The 20,398-nt window shown below is 45.1% G+C and overlaps 1 protein-coding gene and 2 non-coding genes across 5 annotated transcripts; 1 reads left to right on the top strand and 2 right to left on the bottom strand.

The window, feature by feature from the left end:
* On the bottom strand, nt 54–19,361 carry DPP9 (dipeptidyl peptidase 9). Of its 3 annotated transcripts, XM_021378339.1 has the most exons (22): nt 19,194–19,361; nt 17,438–17,525; nt 14,672–14,774; nt 14,521–14,575; nt 12,567–12,679; nt 11,375–11,548; nt 11,005–11,173; nt 10,731–10,844; nt 10,300–10,428; nt 9,757–9,818; nt 9,133–9,233; nt 7,470–7,647; nt 6,520–6,685; nt 6,343–6,422; nt 4,676–4,828; nt 4,329–4,464; nt 3,825–3,970; nt 3,426–3,572; nt 3,119–3,271; nt 2,387–2,529; nt 1,933–2,044; nt 54–1,453 (listed from the first exon to the last, which is right to left on the bottom strand). In XM_021378339.1, the coding sequence occupies exons 2-22, from the start codon at nt 17,491–17,493 to the stop codon at nt 1,361–1,363; spliced, it is 2,583 nt and encodes an 860-aa protein (XP_021234014.1). In that variant the 5' UTR covers nt 17,494–17,525; nt 19,194–19,361; the 3' UTR covers nt 54–1,360. The 3 variants fall into 3 exon arrangements, with proteins under 3 accessions (XP_021234014.1, XP_021234012.1, XP_021234013.1); XM_021378337.1 differs by having other exon boundaries at nt 14,521–14,774; XM_021378338.1 differs by lacking the exon at nt 19,194–19,361 and adding an exon at nt 18,093–18,111 and having other exon boundaries at nt 14,521–14,774.
* On the top strand, nt 19,731–19,802 carry TRNAG-UCC. The gene has a single exon. It is a non-coding gene; the product is annotated as a tRNA-Gly (tRNA).
* Nucleotides 20,099–20,171, bottom strand: TRNAV-CAC. Its single transcript has one exon. It is a non-coding gene; the product is annotated as a tRNA-Val (tRNA).

The following is a 20,398-nucleotide window of genomic DNA, read 5'->3' as shown; positions in this document are numbered from 1 at the left end:
TTTCCTCCCAAGCCCTCTCCTAAACTCCAAAGATACAAATGCTGACCAACGCATCTCTTTCCAATATTTTAATGAGTTGCTACATCTTACACTCATAATTATAAAAGAATAAGAATCCATAAAAATATTTTCTTTTCATAATACGCACTTAAAATACTCCAGGGCAAGTCAATGTGGTTCATTTAGGTGGGTTTTTTTTTCCCCCTCTTTTTGTCCCTGGCAGAACCCTTGGCTTGAGGGGGGGTATGTGCTCCCCTGAGGTGCAATTACTCAATCCCCCCTCCCCAGAACTGCAGTTCCTGTTGACCAGGAAAATAAAATCCAAAAGAGAGCATACGCTGAGTAGATGGGCAAGGGGAACAGTCACTGACCTGCAGAGAACTGAAGCACAGCCAATTTCAGTGCACATCTGAAAGCTCAGGGTTTCAGGGAAGGAAAAGGTGGGATCAGGAGGCAGCACAAAGAATGGAGGGAGGAAGGATTTGCATAAATATCATCCATCTTGTGTTGCAAAAAAAAAAAAAAAAACCAACAAACAAAAAAAAACAACAAATGCTGCTGTTATCTCCGGAGAGATCATCTCTGGTTGTAGCCAGCTGCTTCAGCTGCCATGCTACCTTTTGGCACTACTCTGGTTGAGCGGCCATTAGAGAAAGGCATGAGAGGGCATTGTTACCAACCCCAGCCACTTCCTCCATCTGCTCTGCAAAATAAAACTGAGAAATAGAAAAGACTAGTGTTGCATGCTTCTGTAGAGCTCTTCACATCCCAGGGCTCCACGTTACTGCAGCACAGCCAGGACACAGCAGCAGCAATCATCTCTCCTGGGGCTTTAACAATATGTTCTTCTCTCTTCCCTCCCAATCCTGGCTTAAGGCAGCTTGCTTATTCAGCTCTTCTATTTCCAACACAGGCACCTAGTTCTTACAGGTAAGAGTACTGGAACTGCAGAAGTGCAGCGGAAGGGAAAAGGACAGGGGACACAGAGAGATGGATGCAAACCTCTGCCTTAGGAGACAGATCACTGTCCATCAATCCCCAGGACAGAGGGAGTAGCAGCAAAAAAAAAACAACAAACAAACAAAAAAAAAACCCAACACATTAACAGCCAGGCTGGAAGAGAGAAACAGGACGAGCAGCTGAGCAGGGGCAGACCTCCAGCTTGTAAAGTGAAAGAAGGTGGCACTGTCCAAAGGGAAAGTGCCTTCCACCCTCCTCCCTTATTCAGGGCAAGACACCCTGACGTGGGCACTCAGCCATTTGTGCTCTGGGTTAAATGGCTGTCAATGGAGGTGGTAGTGGCTGGGCACAGGAGGGGAAAGGTGAGCTGTCAGCATCCAGTTTGCAGAGGCATGTGCTCTCAGAGGTATTCTTGTAGAAAGTGCAGCAGCGTGATTTCATAGTGCTCTCCTGACTCAGGGCACCGAATACTGTGTCTCTCGTTGGGGTAGATCTGTGCAGAAATGAGACAATTAATCAGGAGTTGCTCGTTCAGCATGGTCAAGCCTCCCTCACCTTGTGCCCAGTCTCCATCAGGACAAAGGAGTGCCAGGAGACGTCTAGAGCACCAGCCCACCTCTCTCTTCACTGCACTGATGTGTGCTGCCACTCTGTCCAGCAAGACAGCCACCTCTGCTGCCAACAGCCATGTGAAACAGCAGCGGTTCCAGGGGAGAAGGAAAGTTCCAGACTTGAGGGCAGGAGCCCTATTTGCAAATGCTTTTAGACACAGGCCACATCAGCCAGCAATGAAGCAGTCACAGTGCCACCTCCCGGTCACCCCTTGGAGTCAAACAAGGCATTTCCTACGAGCTGTGCTGCAACAAGATGTGGGAGCATTTGCATCTACCTTCTCCCACACTCAAGGCAGGGAGCAGAAAACTATCTTTCTAGATTTAACTGACCGTCCCACTTCACTCTTGTTCCCCATACCTGAAGCTGGTAAGGTTTTCCAGCCCGGATTAACTGTGATACCAGGAAGTTTGTGTGAAAAAAGTGCACATTTTCATCCAAAAAGCCATGGAGGATCAGCAAACGATTCGGCCTGAAGATGAGATGAGAGAGTATGAGAATCCAAACAAAAAGTTGGGAAGTGAGTCTGAGCAAAGAGCTGCCATCTGGCAAACCAAAAACTGAACAATGACCAGGCAGCAGTCAAAATAATTTAATGCCAAAGACGTGATCTTCAACACCTCCACCACTGGCAAAGCAGGCTGGAGATACAATGCACCAGCCTGCTGCAAAAAGCAGCAACTAGCTCCATGAGTTAAAATAAAACCACCTCAGAATTCATCAATTCTTTTGGTATTCAGCAAAGGTGCAGCGGATGGCACCACAGAGCATCTGGGAACAGGTTTTTAGCAGATCACAGCCCCATGGTACTCACTCATTGGGAAGCTTTTCTACATGTAATGCCACAGAGCCGGCCTCATAACCTTGCTGGTTGTTTTCTGGGATATCCATGTACCGCTCAGTATACCCGGTATCATATGCCATCCAAACTGTGACAGGAGCACCTGCTATAGCAATCTGTCAAACAAATAGGTGGCAGGAGACAACTTCAATTATCAAGTACTAAAGAGCTCAAGTATTCTCTGTTTCCCTGAAGTGGTAGGGAAAAAAAAAAAAAAAGCAAGCTCTGGACAATTCTGTCACTCAGACCAGGATTCTTCCACAACAAACCCACATAAAACTCAGATTCCAACTCACGCTATTTCTCTTGTAACCACAATCAGGCAGATTCCACCCTAACAGCACTAAAGGCTTCCCCTTTCAAGGAAGACAAGTGGAGCAGATACAGAAACCTGCTGGGGACTTGGGAAGGGCATTAGGAATAGTGTACCAATCATCTCATTTGATAGTAGGCCAAGTCCTCCACCAGTAGTCTCTGGGATGTGACTCCATCCCAGAGACCCCATCCTCTTTTAGGTCTCAGAAAGTACAATTTGCAAGCAGAATGCAGGGCTGCATGCAAGCGCTACAGGCAGATAGGACTGCAGGACATTTTCACCTGTCCATCAGAAACATCAAGCAAAAAAGCCAACTCCAGATGCCAAGAGCTACAGAAGGTGAGAAAACTAAGAGTCCCAAGATAACGCTCTACCATGCCTGGACTTACCTTGAAGACATTGGGTTTACAGATGAGACCCATGAGGGAGAGAAAACCCCCATATGACCAGCCATGTATGGCTACTCGACTCAAGTCGATAAACCCGTATTTTTCTGCTACATAATGTAAACCTTCCACCTGGTCCTCTATCTCCACCTGACCCTAAAGGGCAACAAGAAAGCTGAAGTTAGTGGCTTTATAAACCTAAAAACTTAAGGGACCAATAAGGCACAAGTAATGCTCATGCAGGCATACATTCAGCAAAGTAGCCTTTCAAAAAGTAAAGGAACAAAGATTAAACAAAAAAGTACATTACCATTTGGTTTTTCAGGGCCCCTTCAAATCTGAGTCCGCGCTGGCATGAACCCCTTCCATCAATCACTACCACAGCATAACCTAGGGATGCTAGTGTGTTTAGCCGTAAGTATTTGATTCCTTTAAAGGAATTATTCACCAGCTGCACCTGCAGAAGGTAGAGAAGTTTCAGAACCAAGCAGCTGCCTTCCACTATCTTCCTCTGTCTGTCTCACTACATAGGACGGTGAGCAGGACAGCAGCGACTAAATGAGCTACCAGAGTCAGATAAATCAGTCTAAATGCTAGAAAAATCATCTGAGGTTTGCAGTAGAGGTCAGAACAGAGGTCCAGTTATAGAACTCCGCTCTGGACAGCAATCCCATGGCCATCACCAGCAGTCAACCATCCAGACTATTACCTGAGGGCCTCCATACACAAAGAGCACCGTGGGATGCTTCTTCCCAGGCTGGACATCATGAGGTTTGTAGATCATTCCATAGAGCTCCACATCTGACTGAGTACGGAAGTGAAAGATCTCAGGTGGGATGTAATCTGGGGGACAACCTGCAGAAGCAAGTTCACACAATAACAGTGCAGTAACTGACAGCAGGCTCTGTCTCCTACCCAGCCTGAAAAACCTCATCCTGTTCAAACTTGACTCTAGCCAGGGATTTTTCAGTACCCAAACCACAACGAGACTTATCATTCGTTGCCTTTCAGAGAAATCTCCCGCTCAGAAACAACCAACCTCTACCTGCCCATATAGGGCAATAGGCCATATATAGAGAATGGATCATCCATGAACACATCATCAGCTGAGAATCCTCAGACAAGGCATGCTGTGCCATAACTGTAAGACATGACTGGTTAAGAACAGATATGGGCCAAATAACCCAGCAGTGACACATTCTACAGGACTTACTGGCTGCCTCCATCATGCTAGCCCAAAACTTGGGTTGCTTATGTAGCGGGTCATCATCGGAGCCACTGAGCTTGTAGACATGCACACAAGGTGGAGTGCTCACGCTGCTGTAGTGGCTGATGAACATGTCAAAATTCTACAGATGGAAGAGGAAGAGTTAGGGGAGCAAGGTCTTTCATTTCCCACAACCAGCCTCCTCGATGCAGTTCTTAGATGAGAGCTCCCGCATCTCACGCAACCAAGCCAAAAACCCTTAGTAATCATTACTGCTCATGACTCAGTACCACTCCCTGTCAGACAGGAGACAAGGGCATCCTGTGTCTAAACAAGATACAAGAACAACGAACCTGGCTCATAGAACAGCTGTGGGAGAAGCCCGGTATGGTAAGTCGCACAATTTCTCCAGGAGACTCATAGCTGACAACATAGAGATGGTGCTCCAACGGTGTGTCCTTCGTGCCTTGAAAATACACCAGCTTCGTAGCCTCATTGACCCAGATCTACGTGAAGAAGAGAGGGCTCGTTGACAGAAGGATGACAGCTACCGCTCCTTTTTTCATTCAGTCTGTCCCAAGGCTTAAAAACACCAACAGACTATGACAGACTGCTTATAGCATTAGGGACGTACACAACATCCATCTATATGACAAGCTAGAGTACACACATGTAGCACTTATGGAGAACTGTATGTAATCCAATGAAGTAATAAAAAGAAACCAAAGCTTTTTTTTTTTTTTTTGAGAAACTCGAAGCATTTGCTTATTAAGGAGCTTAAAAAGCTGAGCTCTTTTTGCTGTGGTTTAAACTAGAAGATTCAGTGCTTAACTATGGTGTCCTCCCACAGTATGTCTGTATTTTAAGGGTATATATGTATTTTTCCCAGTAATTGTGATAACGAATTCCCATCTGTGGAAGGAACAGTTCAATAGCCTTAGCAATACCAAACTTCAAGTCACATTAAAATAACTTCTTAATGTCCACATACATCAGTTTCTAAAAACCACCTGGGTCAGCCAGGAATAGAGATGACAGCTTTTAAATACTGCATTGGTCCAGCAACAGAAACTGAACTGTTTCCACCTTACAGTTTCCAAATGCTGAAGCCCAAGTGCTCTTTCTAGCTAACACAGTTTGAAGAGAACTGCAGACAGTACAGGGAAGCAATATCCAACTCAACTGGCCAGGAAAACAGGCAGAGCCCTGTGGAGCAACAAATGCGTCAAAATAATTGCTACTAACACGATTTTAGACATAGCCCATGCAGGGAAGAGCTGTGGCCAAAATCAACAGCATGTACAGTGAGAATCCACGTGAGGAGGGACAGCAGGTTAATTGCAGACTGAAAAAAAAGCAGCAGAAACCCAATACACAAAGCTGTAGGCTTTTTTAAAAGTGTGAAGTGGAAATCTAGATTAATTGGGAATGAAAAGACAAGGCCTTCATTTTGACAGAAATCTCCCAGGAGCATTAAAGATCAGACTCAGAGTTAATTCCTGAAGCAAAATGGAACAAGGCTCTACAAGATAGAACAGATACACAGCTCCTTCATATTCTAAATTGCCTTATATTCCCCAGCTGCCTTTTTCCTAAAGGGAGCAGCTGGAGACCAAGAGTTCATTCTAAGCACTAGGACATATTTCCAATTCACAAGTACTCATTGAGGTTAAAATGCTTCAGCAAAGACAGTAAGCCCGAGCTTCTCCACAAAAAGTTCTTTGTTAATGCTGAACATCAGACTCGTGTCCTTCTTTATGGCTTGACTCACTCATGGGATTGACTTAAGGAGCAATCTGGAGTCTGATTAAAAACACAATCAATTCAATGTGTACTGGACTACAGCACTTCTGGGGAAAGCACAGGCAGCAATAAATTTTAAAAAAATTAAAAAACCACAAAATTAAACTTAAGTAGTTCTAGTTGGTTCCAGGTGTAACAGAGGGCATGAGCCAGGACTATGGGCAGATAAAGCAGAACTGTAACACTGAGAGAGAGAGAAAATAAAAATAACCACTACCTTTGATCCATGTCTTGCCAGCACCTCCCATTCCCCACTAGTCAGGGCAACCTCCTCTTTGATAGGACATTTGAAATCATCTAGAAGAAAAGACAGGAAAAAGATCATCTTCCTCAAAAGACAGAACAAGCAAAGTGAGCCCACAAAGCTAATGCATTGACAAAGCACAGATCTTACCCTCGCTGCGGACGTACGGCCGTACCCAGTCATAGCTGCCTTGCTTTAAGACCACTGTGACTCTGTACAGGTGACAGAAACCTGTTTTGCATTCATTGGCTCGGATAAAGCAGAGTTCTTCCTCCTCTCCTTCCGGTTGGATGAAAGGATAGAAGATATCATGAACCTGTCACATGAGACAAGAGATCCCTGATTTCTATTGACAGAACAATGCACAGCCAGCCAAAGGAGGCAGTGCTAAATTACCGTGCTATCGAATGAAATGAGCTGGGCAGGAAGAAACATCTCAGATGAGCTGTTAGTTACAAAAAGTCATTCTATACTTTCCTATTACCACAAAAACTTTGTGCCTGTGCAGAAGAACGTGTGATCTGAGCTCTTCATGACTATCACAGAAAGCAGCACCCACCAGTCATGCCTCTGAGCAAGACATCTCAGCTAAGTGTGTTCCACATGGCTGTTGCTATTCCAACACCTTGGTAATGCCACAGTTTGACCTCCAGGTCCCTTTGCCACTTCAGCACCAAACTGCTAACATTAGAGGTTCAAATTCATTTCCTGTCCTGTGTTCAACACCTACCTAAATATGTTTAAATTCCACTGATTAGGGTTGCTTGTAACCCAAGAAGCCATTTAATCTTCTAATACATTACCCCTAAGAGAACTGCAGTGTTACATCCAAAAATGTTGATGTCCAACGTGCCGGCCTTCACTGAGAATGCCAGCAAGGATTAGATGAATAGCTTCATATGCAAAGAGATGGTAGGATTCTCTTATGTTTCACTCCTGAGTGTATGGAAGTCCTTCTCAGAGCTTTATCAGACCTCCTGAACTAACACCAAATCTGGCAATACTGAGTAGCAAAGCAGTCTGCTGGAACGTGGACTAAGCTGGACACACAGCCAAGAAGGGACAAGCCTGTGCTCTCCTCCCAGCCCCGAGCCTCTTACATTTATCCACACATCAGTGGTTTCTTCATAGATAACAAACGGTTGAACGTTTACTGGCACAGTTTTGGCAAATTCAGCACGCTGCTCCTCATTTTCTGGGACCGGAATAAAGAGCGCTGGAGGTAAAAGGATAAGCTGCAGCCGCTGCTGAGGTCTGTCTAGGAACATAGCCCAAGCACTGGGGAAAGAAGTTGGAGGTAAATGTCAGTACCACAAAATAGATGTCACTTTGTAACACTGTGAACGTGCAATCCTCTTTCTCCCATTGGCAGAAGGGATTGAGACATCTGAATGCAAAGCTTTTCTCATCGTAGCTGCTTTCTAATCTCCTGGAAGCTTTGCCAACAAGTATGTTTTGCCAGATATCTCTGGTATTTCATGGGGGTATCATTCAGATGAGATGTCTGACACATTGGGCAGAGCATCTATTCCAAGAGACCAGGTAACATAACCACGTCTCCAGAATGTAACATTTCCTTGGGCAGCCCTTCCATCAAGAAGCACTATTTATTTTCTAGTGAGCTCCTGAGATCAAGGGAAGTGAAAGTGATTCATTTGTAGCTTCTTTGTTGTACGCTGCACTAGCAGGGAAAGGCACAGACCTAAGACAACTGCCAAGTGAAGGAGTCGCTTCAGTCTCGGCCCTGCTCCTCTCCAAGGAGAGTCATTTGAAGTGGTGCTGCAATGGAGGCCTCTCAACATGACAGATGGCAAGCCACTGCTGCACAGTGCGGCTACCCCAAGGCCTGGAAGTGCATCAAGGGAAGTTCCGTCATTAACACAGACTTTCAAAAGAGCCAGTTACCCCCTGCACAGTGACTATGGATTTCATGAACTGATAAGATTCAGCACATTTTGATAAGCTCTTGTGCAGAACATATGAGTTGCCGATGGGATTATCTTCTGTAAAACTGTATGAATTCAGTTTCCAAAGCAGACAGTTATTAATTACAAGTTACAAAATGCACTTTTCAGCTAGGCCAGTTTAACTTGATCTGAACAGAAACTAGTTAAGAGTAATGCATGCTTTGGACAGGAAAAAAAATAAAAGCTTTTGAATGCCAAACCAACCAGATTGGTGTGAATTCCGTAGCTACATCGGGCAAGGCTGGCCAGCACAAGACCATCACATTGCATTTTGAGGAACAGTTAGCTGTGGGAGCACAGTGGTCGCAGAGCAATTCTTCCCCACGTATGCACTGCACAACACGGAAACTGCCTGGGTTCCCGTGACATATTTGCATTGATCACAAACAGGACCAATGAACAACAATAAAATTTCTTACAGTACATCCTCATTTTCAACAGGAAGTATGTTGTACGGGTACTGTACATCTTCAAACCAAAAGAATTCCCCAGGACTGCCTACTTGACTTTAGCTTTGTGGTTGTAGCTCTGCCTTAAAACCCACAGCTTGTCATCTGGGTCTACATCTGATTATTTCCTACCAGTAGGATGTTAATACATTGTCAAAAGCAAATAGCCTTGTGCCATCTATGACACCCATGGCTTTAAAAAACTGGGGAAGACAACGTTATAAATCTGGCTTCAATACAACACAATCTACTGTATGGTTACAACACCACACAGTCTTGAGGGTCTGCAACAGTTTAGTCAGGGAAGCCCTTGCCAGCATTAGTTTGGAAAAAAAAAACTTATGTACTATTTGCCATCCCGAGTCCATCCAGCACGCGCAATGTACTCCACAGTCGGGAATAATGCAGCAAACGGTTGCACCAGCTCCTTGTCTTGAGCACAAATGATCTGCAGCAAAAGAAAGGTCCAATATCAAATCAGACTGTTACCAGGCCTTCTCCTATGGAAGCTCAGAGAAACGGGAGAATAAGGAAGTTGTAACTATTGGCCGGCTTCAGCAAGGACAAGGCCAGGAGAAGCAAACCTTTCTACAAAACGGCAAGAATAGAAAGGAAAAACAAGTTTCAAAAGCACTATGATTTTGGCATCCAGCCACAGAATAGGATACAACTGTGGAATGAAGCCCAGGATTAGACCCAGTTTCAAACCTCCAAGCTCTACTACTGACACTGTGGTATGTCAGGCTAACCTCTGCTTTTCACCTCCCTCCCCTCTCCCAGCTTCCTCTTGAGCAGTATAATACTTTTCAGCCTTTTAGAAGTTTTTCTAGTTAGATGCATTCAAGAACTGGGTGCTACAAGAGGATGAAGAGAAAAGCTAACGCTGTCTAGGATTCTTTAGTGGCCTCTTAATTCTAAGCAACTTCAGAACCAGTCAACCCTTCAGACCAATAATCCACTATGTGACTTACCTTACCCTTGTTGTCTGTTTTAAATTCTGCCAGTTTTAATGTAATCTTGGGGTTTTTGCTGCCTGCAAAGGAGTGACAGAATATTAAGATGACAAGCCTGAACACCCTGTACTTGCTACAGCTTCTAGACAAGAACCAACTCTGGTCCTACTGAAATGGCTGGGAGTCAGTACACAAATAAGAAATTATGAATGCAGACAAACACCACTGTGCTCACAAGAAACATTTCAGGTATTGGAAAAGTTTGCTTTTGCCTTGCCTAGGTGGATGCACACATTTTCAGGAAGAAGCGATTAAAAGTGTATTCCAGAATACACCATCAGATGTATTTCATTTTATCAGCAATCCTTTCATTTAAGATGAATTTTTTTTCTGCAGAAGGGAGTGGGCTCAGAGACTCAATTAGGCCTCAACATTTACAACCAGCTTCTACATCCTGGTAAGAACCTAGATTAATCATGTGGTGTTTATAGCACGAATTCCACTGCTTCAGCCAGCAGGAGCCGAAAGTTGCATTAGCAGCCCCCATGGTACTTCACGTACCTGTCCTGGGATACCGATAGGAATCGGTTTTTCTCTCCTCCAAAGCAGGTGAAGGAACGTGAATTATCTCCACTTCTGACTCATCCACTTCCTCATACAAGATTCGCAGTGTTTTTAAGTTCTCTGAACCTAGGAACAGATAGTAGGCATGCATGCTACAGTGTTTTCCAACTGTTTCTAGCTTGCCTGGAGCACTATAGCAGTCCACTCTGGTGAAAAAGTTTTGTACATCTCCCATATAATTACAGCTTCTAGTAACGATGAGCAAATACACCTCTGAGCATTATTATACCCACTCAGCGTTATGTTCCTTCTGGTGACCTCCTCAGAAAAAGACCAAATTCAGGCCAAAGGAAAACCATGCTCAAAATATTCACAGCAGAGGCCAGCAGCAGTAATAGTGTCAGAATTTGATAATACAGAACACTGACCTTCTGTGGAAGACGTGGGACACCACCAATAGCCTGTGAAGCGATCAAATTCCTCCTGAATGACAAAAGTGGCTACACCGGCAGACTTAGGGTCATCAAGAACATTGGATAAGCCTGGAAAGGAGCAAAGAATAGAGGGCATTTACATATTCTTGAAAACAGCTGATCCAGAAGAAAAGCGCATTTGTGAGAAATAAGCCATGAAGACATTAGCCCTTCCAGCCCAAGTTTTTGTCAAAATTTTCTTTTGAATATGCTAAAAAGCACCAGTTACCTTTATGGCAGTACGTCATTCGCTTCTCCTCTCCTGTCTCAATATTTGCTACCCACAGATCATTGTTATTAATGAATGAAAAGAAGGCAGGGTCTGCAGGGCAAATCTTCGGATCCATTCGTGGCCCTGTACACTGAGTCTTGATCTCCAGAGGCTTCATTGGAGACACCTACAGCAAAAGAAACACAAATACCTGTGTACCAAATCAACAACCAGCTTCACACTTAAAGACCTACAGTCCACAGAATGAGGGCACAGTCCTAACAGGACACAAGAGAAATGACCATAACCAAACACATGCACACGTGCAGCTGCTGCCAACCAAAAACATTATTTCAGATGTCATTCATAGCTCTATTAGCAAACTCACCATGAAACCATTCTTGCCCCCATCTCGACAATGAAAGAGGCTGTTGCTGGCCTGGAAGAGGAACAGGCCACTTTCACTGTGGAAATCATAAGATGTTATACCAAAGACACCAAGTCTCTTGCGCTCTCTTAAGAGTTCTTCTTCTCTAGAATACATCCCATGATGAGGGGTTGCCTAGTATTGAAATAAAAGAAAATCCAAAAAAATCTGCAAGAAGAGAAACTTTTACAGAGCAGGAATGCTTTTAAACTGGCACCAGGTAGTCTCTGAATGCTCAAAATACAATTCACCAGCCCCAAACAGTCAGTAGTCTTACCATACGGGTCCTTCCACAAGTACTGTATTCTAGGCTACAGGTGTGTCCCCGTAGGACTACACTAACTGCAAGCCCAAAGTTCTCTTTACATAAGAGAGGTGAACTGCCAATCTATCATTTATGAAGTTGGCACTTCAGTATTAACTGAGGACAGCTGCACTTGCTCTGCTTATGCAAATCAGATGTAACCAATTAACTTAACGACACTATCTACAGCCTGTCACAAACAGTTTCCATGTCAGATACTGCACACAAAACCTCTTCCAGGGATCTTGAATTACTCTGAAGGGGACAAGCAATCCAAACAGGGTCAAGACAGATGAATTCTTTTCCAACAGGAAGCTTTTCAGAAAGGAAGACAGACCAATGCCCTGCACCCCCTTGCTCCTTAACACTTAGTGACAAAAGACGCTAAGATAGAGGAAAGGGAGATTTCACCCCCTCTTCATTTCTCTTGCAACAGAGTACTGGGCAGAAGCAACTGTTAAATACAATTTTCCCAGCTTCCTTAAAAGCAGAAAAGATAGTAGGCATTACAACAAGCATGTTACCAAGCATCTGAAGAGCCCAGACAAGACACAGAGGAAAAGTGCATTGTCCTGATAGCTTGTAGTTCGCAGTAGATCGTGTGCTAGTTCACAGAGACTTCTTTACTAGGTCACCCCTCTGCTTGCCACATCACCCGCTGTTTGATACTCACTAGCAGGAGCACACACAGGTGCCTATCTTGTATTATGAAATAAAGCAATCAATACAACATCCCTACCACTACCATTCCATGCAGTACAGCACAGTTAACACTCACCATACCAACCCCATAACATCAGCAAACTTTCCCAAGAACTATCAACTCAGAGTCTTCACACTTCTGCTTACCTGAAAGTGATCCAGCATCTGTTTCCATGATAAGAGCAGTAAGGCTTCCTTCCGTACCTTTTTGGGAATCTCTGAGTAAAGAAGGGAATTTTCCCTGCTACCATATGGCATTCCTATTAAGAGGACACAAGCATCATCCTGTTTAAGATTAGTTACAGGACAAAGATGATTCAGATCAGACTGAAACAAAGCCTTTAGTAAGATAACTTTATTGCAGCCTTCCAGTACCTAAAGGGAACCTACAGAAAAGACCAGCTGGGACTCTTTTATCAGAGACTGTAGCAATAGGACAAGGGGCAATGGTTTAAAACTAAAAGAAGGTATGTTTAGGTTAGATATTAGGAAGAAATTCTTCACTTTGAGGGTGATAAGGTACAGAAACAGATTTTCCAGAGAAGCTGTGGATGCCTCATCCCTGGAAGTATTCAAGATCAGACTGGGTGGTTGCTTTGGGCAATCTGGTCTAGCAAAGGTGTCCCTGCTCATGGTGAGAGGTTGGATTACATCTTTCATTGAACGATTTCAATTGGAAGGGACCATTACTCTCTTCAGAGTTGGTTACTTTGGACTTTCCCCTCGCCGGACTGTTCAACCCACACCCTAAATCCACTCTAAAAAAGCCACTGCTTGAGTGAGAGACTCAACGTTATTCTCCACATTTCTTGGCCAGAAATTCACTGTAGGATCTAGTTCAGATCAATGCATTAGCCTACAAGAGGGAAAGAAAAAACCTGGACGCCCTAGAGAGTCCACTCAAATGTGAAACAGTATATTACATAGTCAGGAGATCTTCTCATCTTACATAAGCCTTTGATTATGGTCAAATCATATAAAGCTACTGGCATTCATCCAACTTCCAAACCAACCAAGAAAGTATAGAATATCCTGACCTTGATTTTGGCAGTTTCAACAGAATCAAAGATCACAAACTTGCCCTCTACATTTGCTGAAGTGATGCCCTAGGTCAGAATTTATCACAGGAAACATGTCCTAATACTGCTTACTCTGCAGGTGTTCAGGGAGAACAAAAATTTCTGAGCCTGTTAGCCTAGCAGTACAGTCACTTAAAATTGAAATATTAGTAAGTGCTCAGGAAGCAAAGCAATATGCGAGCATATAATCCTCAGAAATACAGAAACATAAAAAAGCTGAGTATGTGGTGTTCAATATAAGCAGCATCTGCCATGATTCAACATAGAAGTGTATGGGTACAGCCCAGGAATGATTTAAGATGTCCAAACAGGACAGTCTGCAGATAGGAACTAGTTACCATATATAGATATTTGGCACTTACATGACTGTGACCTGGACTTCATTTCTCCTTATTACATTAGTACTTTCTACAACAACCTCAAGACTACAGTCAATCAGCATTTACAAGGAAAACATTACCTTCAACCCCAAAAGACATTATACTGTGCTCCCAAGTGAAGAAAAGCATTCAAACCCTACATTAAAACTCTTCAAAAGTCTTCATCCTACTCCTTGGCATTCAGTCACTAACAGTATTCACATAAAATTTTGGAAATGCTACTCAACATTGAGACAGTAATAGCAGGATGATGATAAACATGAACTAATGAAATGAGTTCCAAGTATTAAAAACACTGTACATAGCACGCAACTTAAAAGGTGCTTATTATGGCAATAAAAAGAATCATCACTTCCACTTCATAAGGAATGCCTGAGAAAAGGTAACCCAGCATTACCCAGTAGGTAACAATCTTAAATTACGAGTCAAAGACTTTAAGAAAGCCTGTGCTTGTCTGAGACTGGAGAGGTCTCTGCTCAGTTCCAGGCTTTGCTACAGATTTGAGTGTGCATTCTTGAGCAATGTTACCTAATCTCAGTTCCTCTATCTCAAGCACAAATATTTCCCATCCTCTTCCTCGTCTGTTTAAATTGGAAGTTCTCCATAACATTTTCATACCCAATGTCTGGCATGCCAGCTTACCCAGGTAATAAAGACGATGAGAGTGCGGGCTGGACTCTTCGGTTTTCCGGACAAACTGGAAATCATGGGGAGCTTTGTTCACTATCATGCCCGAATACTTCCTGCTGCTGTGAATAATGTCACGCAGCCCATCCCAAGAATGCTTTTGCACCTGGAATTCGGAAGGCACATCCTCCATCTCGACCACTTCAGAGCTGTCTGATAGCGTGTCCACTGCAGTCATTGTCTCTTCTCCTTCAGAGCTAGACAAAAAACTGAGAGAAGAGTTGAGGGGGAGAATTAAGCCTTAAAATCAAGCAGTTCATCTCCCATCCCATATCCAGTCCTGTAAGCAAAGATATTAAGCTCAAAAGATTTATTACCAGGACTAGTTCTAGAAGTAAGCTGTTAAACACAACCCAAGCGGTGTATTCCGGCGCAAAAAAACAATTAATCAGCATGACTCAAGGGAAAACAACCCCAGGAATTTGGACAGAAAGTCATCAAAGCCATGATCTATGGTAAAGGCATATAAACTTCTATCTTGGAAGACCGCACAAGTGAAGTCCTCTTCCTGCTCTGAAGGAAAGCTGGCATAACACTTCACGACCACTTAGGTTTAAATGCAGCAGCTCACTTACCTGAATAGCTATTGCAACCAAGAATGATGACAAAACAGGAAGAAACAGTGCAATTGACATTGTTGACCAGAAAGAAGACAGCAGTAAGAGACCCTTGTCATATCCTGCAAAACGTGGTACATACATTTCCAAGCTAGCAGTTATTGAATGAGAGTCTACAAAAAGCACCTCCAAGTGCAACTACAGCGAATGTTGATTTGAGGAGATGTGGACTAACTAAACGGCCCACGGCCAATGATGTAATCTACTACAAAGCAGGAATGAGCCTAGGACTAGGGAAACCAGTTTATGTCACCTCATTAGAGAAGCTGGATTTCCCTGCACAAGGATATTTTAGTAGTTTTCGGTTGACCAGCCTATATCAGGATGCATCTGGAAGAATGTTACAGATAATTTCAGAACAACTTTAGTTTACCCAAAAAAAAACTAGGGCTAGAGAAGTTTGCTCCATGGAGACAGAATTGCTACCTTTGATTCAGCATCAAGATGGCAAACCAGCAACTAAGGATTAAACCAGAAAAGGCCTTGTTCTCTGCAGCCCCAAGATTTACATTTTCAAATCAGGTATTTCTCAAATGCCACTTGTCACTGGGGACGGTCACCAGCATTCTGACCAGAGAACTGCTTCTGAGATGTAGCTGCCATACCTAAGTATTAAGCAGGGATTAAACAAATCAAATCTTGAAGGCTTCAGCCTCAGGAAGATGCACAGCGAGTTCTTTCTCCGTGAACAGAAACAAGGGAAAGGAGAACGGTTATTTATATCAGCACAAGAAAACATTCACTCCTGTCTATTTTCTACCATGAGTGTTCTTCTGGAGAACCTTGAGCATTCCTAGAGAATTCTCCATCAGCTTACACCACCACCAAGAAAAAGCTCCAAAAATAAATCTGTAGGTACTCCTACAAACAAACAAACAACACCTAAATCCACAGCTTGAACACAAATAAGGAGTATTTTCCAATAAAAGCCAGGCACGAAGCCCAAAGCCACAAGAAAAAACGTGACGGAATGTTCTAAGGCTGCAAGAGTTTCTTACAGCCTCAAGTCTATCTACCGACTACATGCAGGGTCTCCATTACAGCAACTAAAAATCACATCTTAAGGGGAAAGCATTGCCTATCAAAAACACATAACAGAGAGACCATTAAGAACTGTTAGCTGAGTACAACTCTCTCAGCTAATCAAAAAATCTGGCTTTGGCTCAAGATACTTGCCTTAGGTTACTTTCTCCTAGCTGGTGTCACCTTCTCACTCACTTGACTACTTGCAGGGGAAAGTTACACTTTTAAGGGCTCAAAACAGTCTACTCACACTCACAACAGAAATGTAATACTGAAAACTGCCCCAAAATGAACAGGACTTCCTTCCAAACTACATTTTGACGATTTTATGATTCACCGGGTAAGTGAAAGGCACAACTTTTAGCTTGGTATTATTATAACCTTGGTGATTTTGACACTAGAACAGAGTAGAGTCATGGGATAAGAGAAGTATCCATCCTCACCCTTAACCTGTAGCCAAAATTACATGGAAGTGTTGGAAAATGATAGCTGGAATATTGTGGAGTCTCATATAGCTTAGGTTGTGACACAATACACTGTAAAAGGAAGATCCATTTGCTTTGTCTATCACTACAGCCATTTCTTGAACAAACGTAACAAGAACTTGGCAGGACCACACACGCAGTAGAACTAGTATAAGGAGTAACTTAACTAATTGAAATCACAGTGAATTTTGGGGTGAAATTGGTCAAAGAGGATTTTGAGCAAGATATCAATTATAACAACCTTATTCTTAAAAACTCTCAAAGCTTCCACATCAATAAATCTTGCATGTGCCATACAACTCACTAGAGACACTCTCCTTCACAGTCCTCACACTGAGGTACTGATTTAGATTATTCCACTTCCCAAAACACTCAGCTATCCCTTGAGTGTCTCCAAGCTCACTCAGCATGTTTACCCTGCCCAGCCAGGTTAGATGCATCAGACATATCCACAAAGTTCTCTTTCAGAAGGAACACATTAATTAGTCTGAAGACAACAAGCAAGCATAGGAGGACAGCAAGGGACATCAGTATGGGAAAAAACTGTAAAGCTTGGAATTGGAAGCTAGTGAAATAAATGAACCTCCTGAGTCACTTCCCGACCCACAGATCCTGACGCAGAGTTCCCCAGGCAGAATGATAGGCCTGGGATTTTTCAGAAACCTCATTCAGTTGAAGAGGTGTTTATTGCTGTGTCCCACAGAGCACAGGGTGAATAAAAGCCCTGGGAGTACCTGGAAAACATACCTTCTCCAACTTCCTGCAGTCTCGTTTTCCAGACGAACCCTCTTTATCTTCTGCATTAACTACTCAGCAAGCTGGGCAGGACAGGAAACTAGGAAGGAAGATGAAAAAAGCAATTTCATATAGCTGCAGTTTCCCCTGGCACCTTCCATAGGTCACATATGCAACTGAGTGCAGAGGCACAACCAAAACCCTCGGTTTGTGCTTTGCAATCCAAATCTGTTCTACCAGCATGTGCTGGATACTAACAACCCAGACAAAACACAGAGTTCTTTTCCTGAACAGTAGAAATCTATGACCTCTCTCTTCTTACAAAATTCTTAAAATCTGAGAACCCTCAACAGAAGCTCATTCTTTCACTCCCCTTTCCAAATCCCAAAATTCGGTATTAAGAAGAGAAAACACAAGTCTGATCAACACACTCACACGAATCAAACAAAGGACATCATAAGGATCCAGACAGAGGGTCAACAGCCCTGCTACTGACAACATCACGGGCCCACACAGGACATAAGAAACAGATTTGTCTTCCAAGCCAGTGCATTTCTCCTTGCCTCAGCTTCAGTCTGATGCCACAGAACAAGCCTGACTCGCCACACAAACCCATTTTCTAAGAGCATACAAAGGCACAACCTTCACTACCTCTCCACTCACGTACCTTAAAGTACAAAGATCTTTGTCTCCTCTTCTGGCTCTGAATCACAGACACACCCCAGACCTGTCACTATTTGCAGCTGAGGCCCCTGGTCTGCCCAGACAGCCATTTCTCCACCACAACCACACTCACAGAGGATGAGGAGAAACAAAGTGTCACAGAGAAGCCCTGGGCAGGGAAGTTCCTAAACTGCAGAGGAGAGCAAAGAGAGACTAAGGAGCAGCATCCAGTAATTTAAGGGCAATCTTCAGTGCAAGCACGAAGGGCAATAGGAGCAGTGCTCAGGAATGCTGAGTAACCTGGTCTGATCTTACAGCTGGCCTTGCTGCAAGCAGGGCTTTGACTAGGGACTTCCTGAGGTCTCTTTTAATCTCAATTACTCTGTGATTTTTATGATTCAGAGACATAGCTCATCCCACCCACCCCAGGAACAATGACATCCTCCAATGCTAAACCTGGAGAAAAGAGACGGAACCAAACAGACATGAGAGGTTAGAAAACTGCGGGGCCTGCAGGTGCCTTCAGGAACAGCCAAAGCACCACAGCTACCCTTCAGACACCATAAATGTGTCCCTGTCACAGACGAACAGAAGCTTGAGTAGCTCCTCCAAAAATAAAAGCGAGTGAGAGTGGAATAAAGCAGTGGGGACTTCCATGCAGAAGGCTGAGTTTTGCTGAAGGCTGTAAGCGGCCAGAGCCAGGCCTGGGGCAGTCGGCCCCACCACGCTACTGCCCTTGCTGGAGGGGAAGGCTGAACAGTGCNCCCACCTCGCGAGCCACCCCCAACCCTCCCGGGCACAGCACGCACTCTAGGGGGATCCTACTCACCGGATATCGCACCCCTCCTCCAGCTCCCCAGCCCTGGGGGGCTGCAACCCCAACATCCCCTCAGAGAGACCTTCCCCACTGCGCTTGTGGGGGGTGGGGGAAGGGGCGAGCCCGCTCTTCGGGGTGGTGGCCTCCCGGAATCTGTGGGGGTGGGCAAGGCACGGGGGCCTGACAGAGGCCCGCCCCGACTGCCAGGCTCCTCCGCGCGCCCTGGGAGCAGCCCCCCCGCCCCGAGATCGCCCCTCACCCCGCCTCCCCCTCGCTCTCCTCACTCACCCCAGGACACGGCGACCGCCCCCCTTGGCGGTCTGGCGGACGGGGGGGGACGGTGGCGGTTCTTCTGCGGGGCGGGGAGGGGGGGAACGGCGGCGACTCCGTCACTCCCACTCCATGCCGCGGACTCTGGGCAGCCCCGGAAGCGGGGTGGGGAGCGGGGAAGGGTGGGGGACGGGAGGGGGCGGTGTCCTGCTCCGGCTCGGCCTTTCACCCGGTACCGGAAGTGGGGCGCGCGCGCGCGCGCGGAGCGGGTTGGCGGGAGCGCGCAGTACCAAGGTTGGAGTATCAAGCTCGCAGGGTGGGTGGGGAGGAGTTGCTAGAAGGAGGGATACGGAGAGAAATGAGGGTAAAAACACACAAAGCGGATATCTTTCCCTTCCTAACCCCCGTAATAAATCCCGAATGCATCTTTAGGCGCCCTCGTGGGACAGCGTTTCTACGTACGCCAGCTGAACTTTCAGCCCCTTCAGCGGTGAAGAGTGATTGGGTCCGTTTGGTTGTGGTTAGTGGAGAAAGGGAGTCAGCGGTGCTCGTAATGCGTTGGTGGTATAGTGGTTAGCATAGCTGCCTTCCAAGCAGTTGACCCGGGTTCGATTCCCGGCCAACGCAACTAGACTTTTTTTTTTTTGTTGTTCTTCCTTTCTGCTTCCCGTAGCACCCCATACGTAAGTGCCCCGCGGAGTGCAGACTTTCCCACCGGGGCGTTAGCGGTCAGCAGGCCGGCCCGGCGGAATGTGGACGCCGCCCTGCTTTGCAGGGCGCGGTGCCATCCTTTCGACCCCAGCTCTCACGAAGAGATGCTGCGGGGCCTCGAAGCGTTGGGAGGAGGTAAATAAAGCTGGATAAGGAAAGGAATAACGAAAAGTAAGGGGTTAAAAGTGGAAGCGGGGAAAAGAAGACCTTCCTGTTTCCGCCCGGGATCGAACCGGGGACCTTTCGCGTGTGAGGCGAACGTGATAACCGCTACACTACGGAAACTCTGTACGAGAGGTTGTTTCTGGTAGCACGTGCTGTTCACAGCAGACGGTCAGTAGTGGCAGCAATGTCCCCGCGGCAGCATTTCTCAAAGAAACCTTCCTCCAACTACCGGGAAACTTCGCATGGGGTTCTGAGCGACTAGCGTTAATGAGTGATGACTCTAGAGGCCTGCTGGCTGAGGAAGAGGTGGGCGTTCCACACCACTGTGTATGTGGGCATTCTGGTGG

Source organism: Numida meleagris, chromosome 27, assembly GCF_002078875.1.
Source record: "Numida meleagris isolate 19003 breed g44 Domestic line chromosome 27, NumMel1.0, whole genome shotgun sequence".
NCBI lineage: Eukaryota > Metazoa > Chordata > Aves > Galliformes > Numididae > Numida > Numida meleagris.
The sequence above is the reverse complement of the archived record's forward strand: the minus strand, read 5'-3'. Positions and strand labels throughout refer to the sequence as shown.

Excerpts from the sequence above, each read along its gene's own strand:
- DPP9 (XM_021378337.1), bottom strand. The coding sequence starts at position 17,493 with ATGCAGAAGATAAAGAGGGTTCGTCTGGAAAACGAGACTGCAGGAAGT. Across the intron at positions 9,819-10,299 it reads CTATCGGTATCCCAGGACAG|GCAGCAAAAACCCCAAGATT; the intron begins GTACGTGAAGTA and ends ACTCCTTTGCAG. Across the intron at positions 4,829-6,342 it reads TGGCAAGACATGGATCAAAG|ATCTGGGTCAATGAGGCTAC; the intron begins GTAGTGGTTATT and ends TTCTTCACGTAG.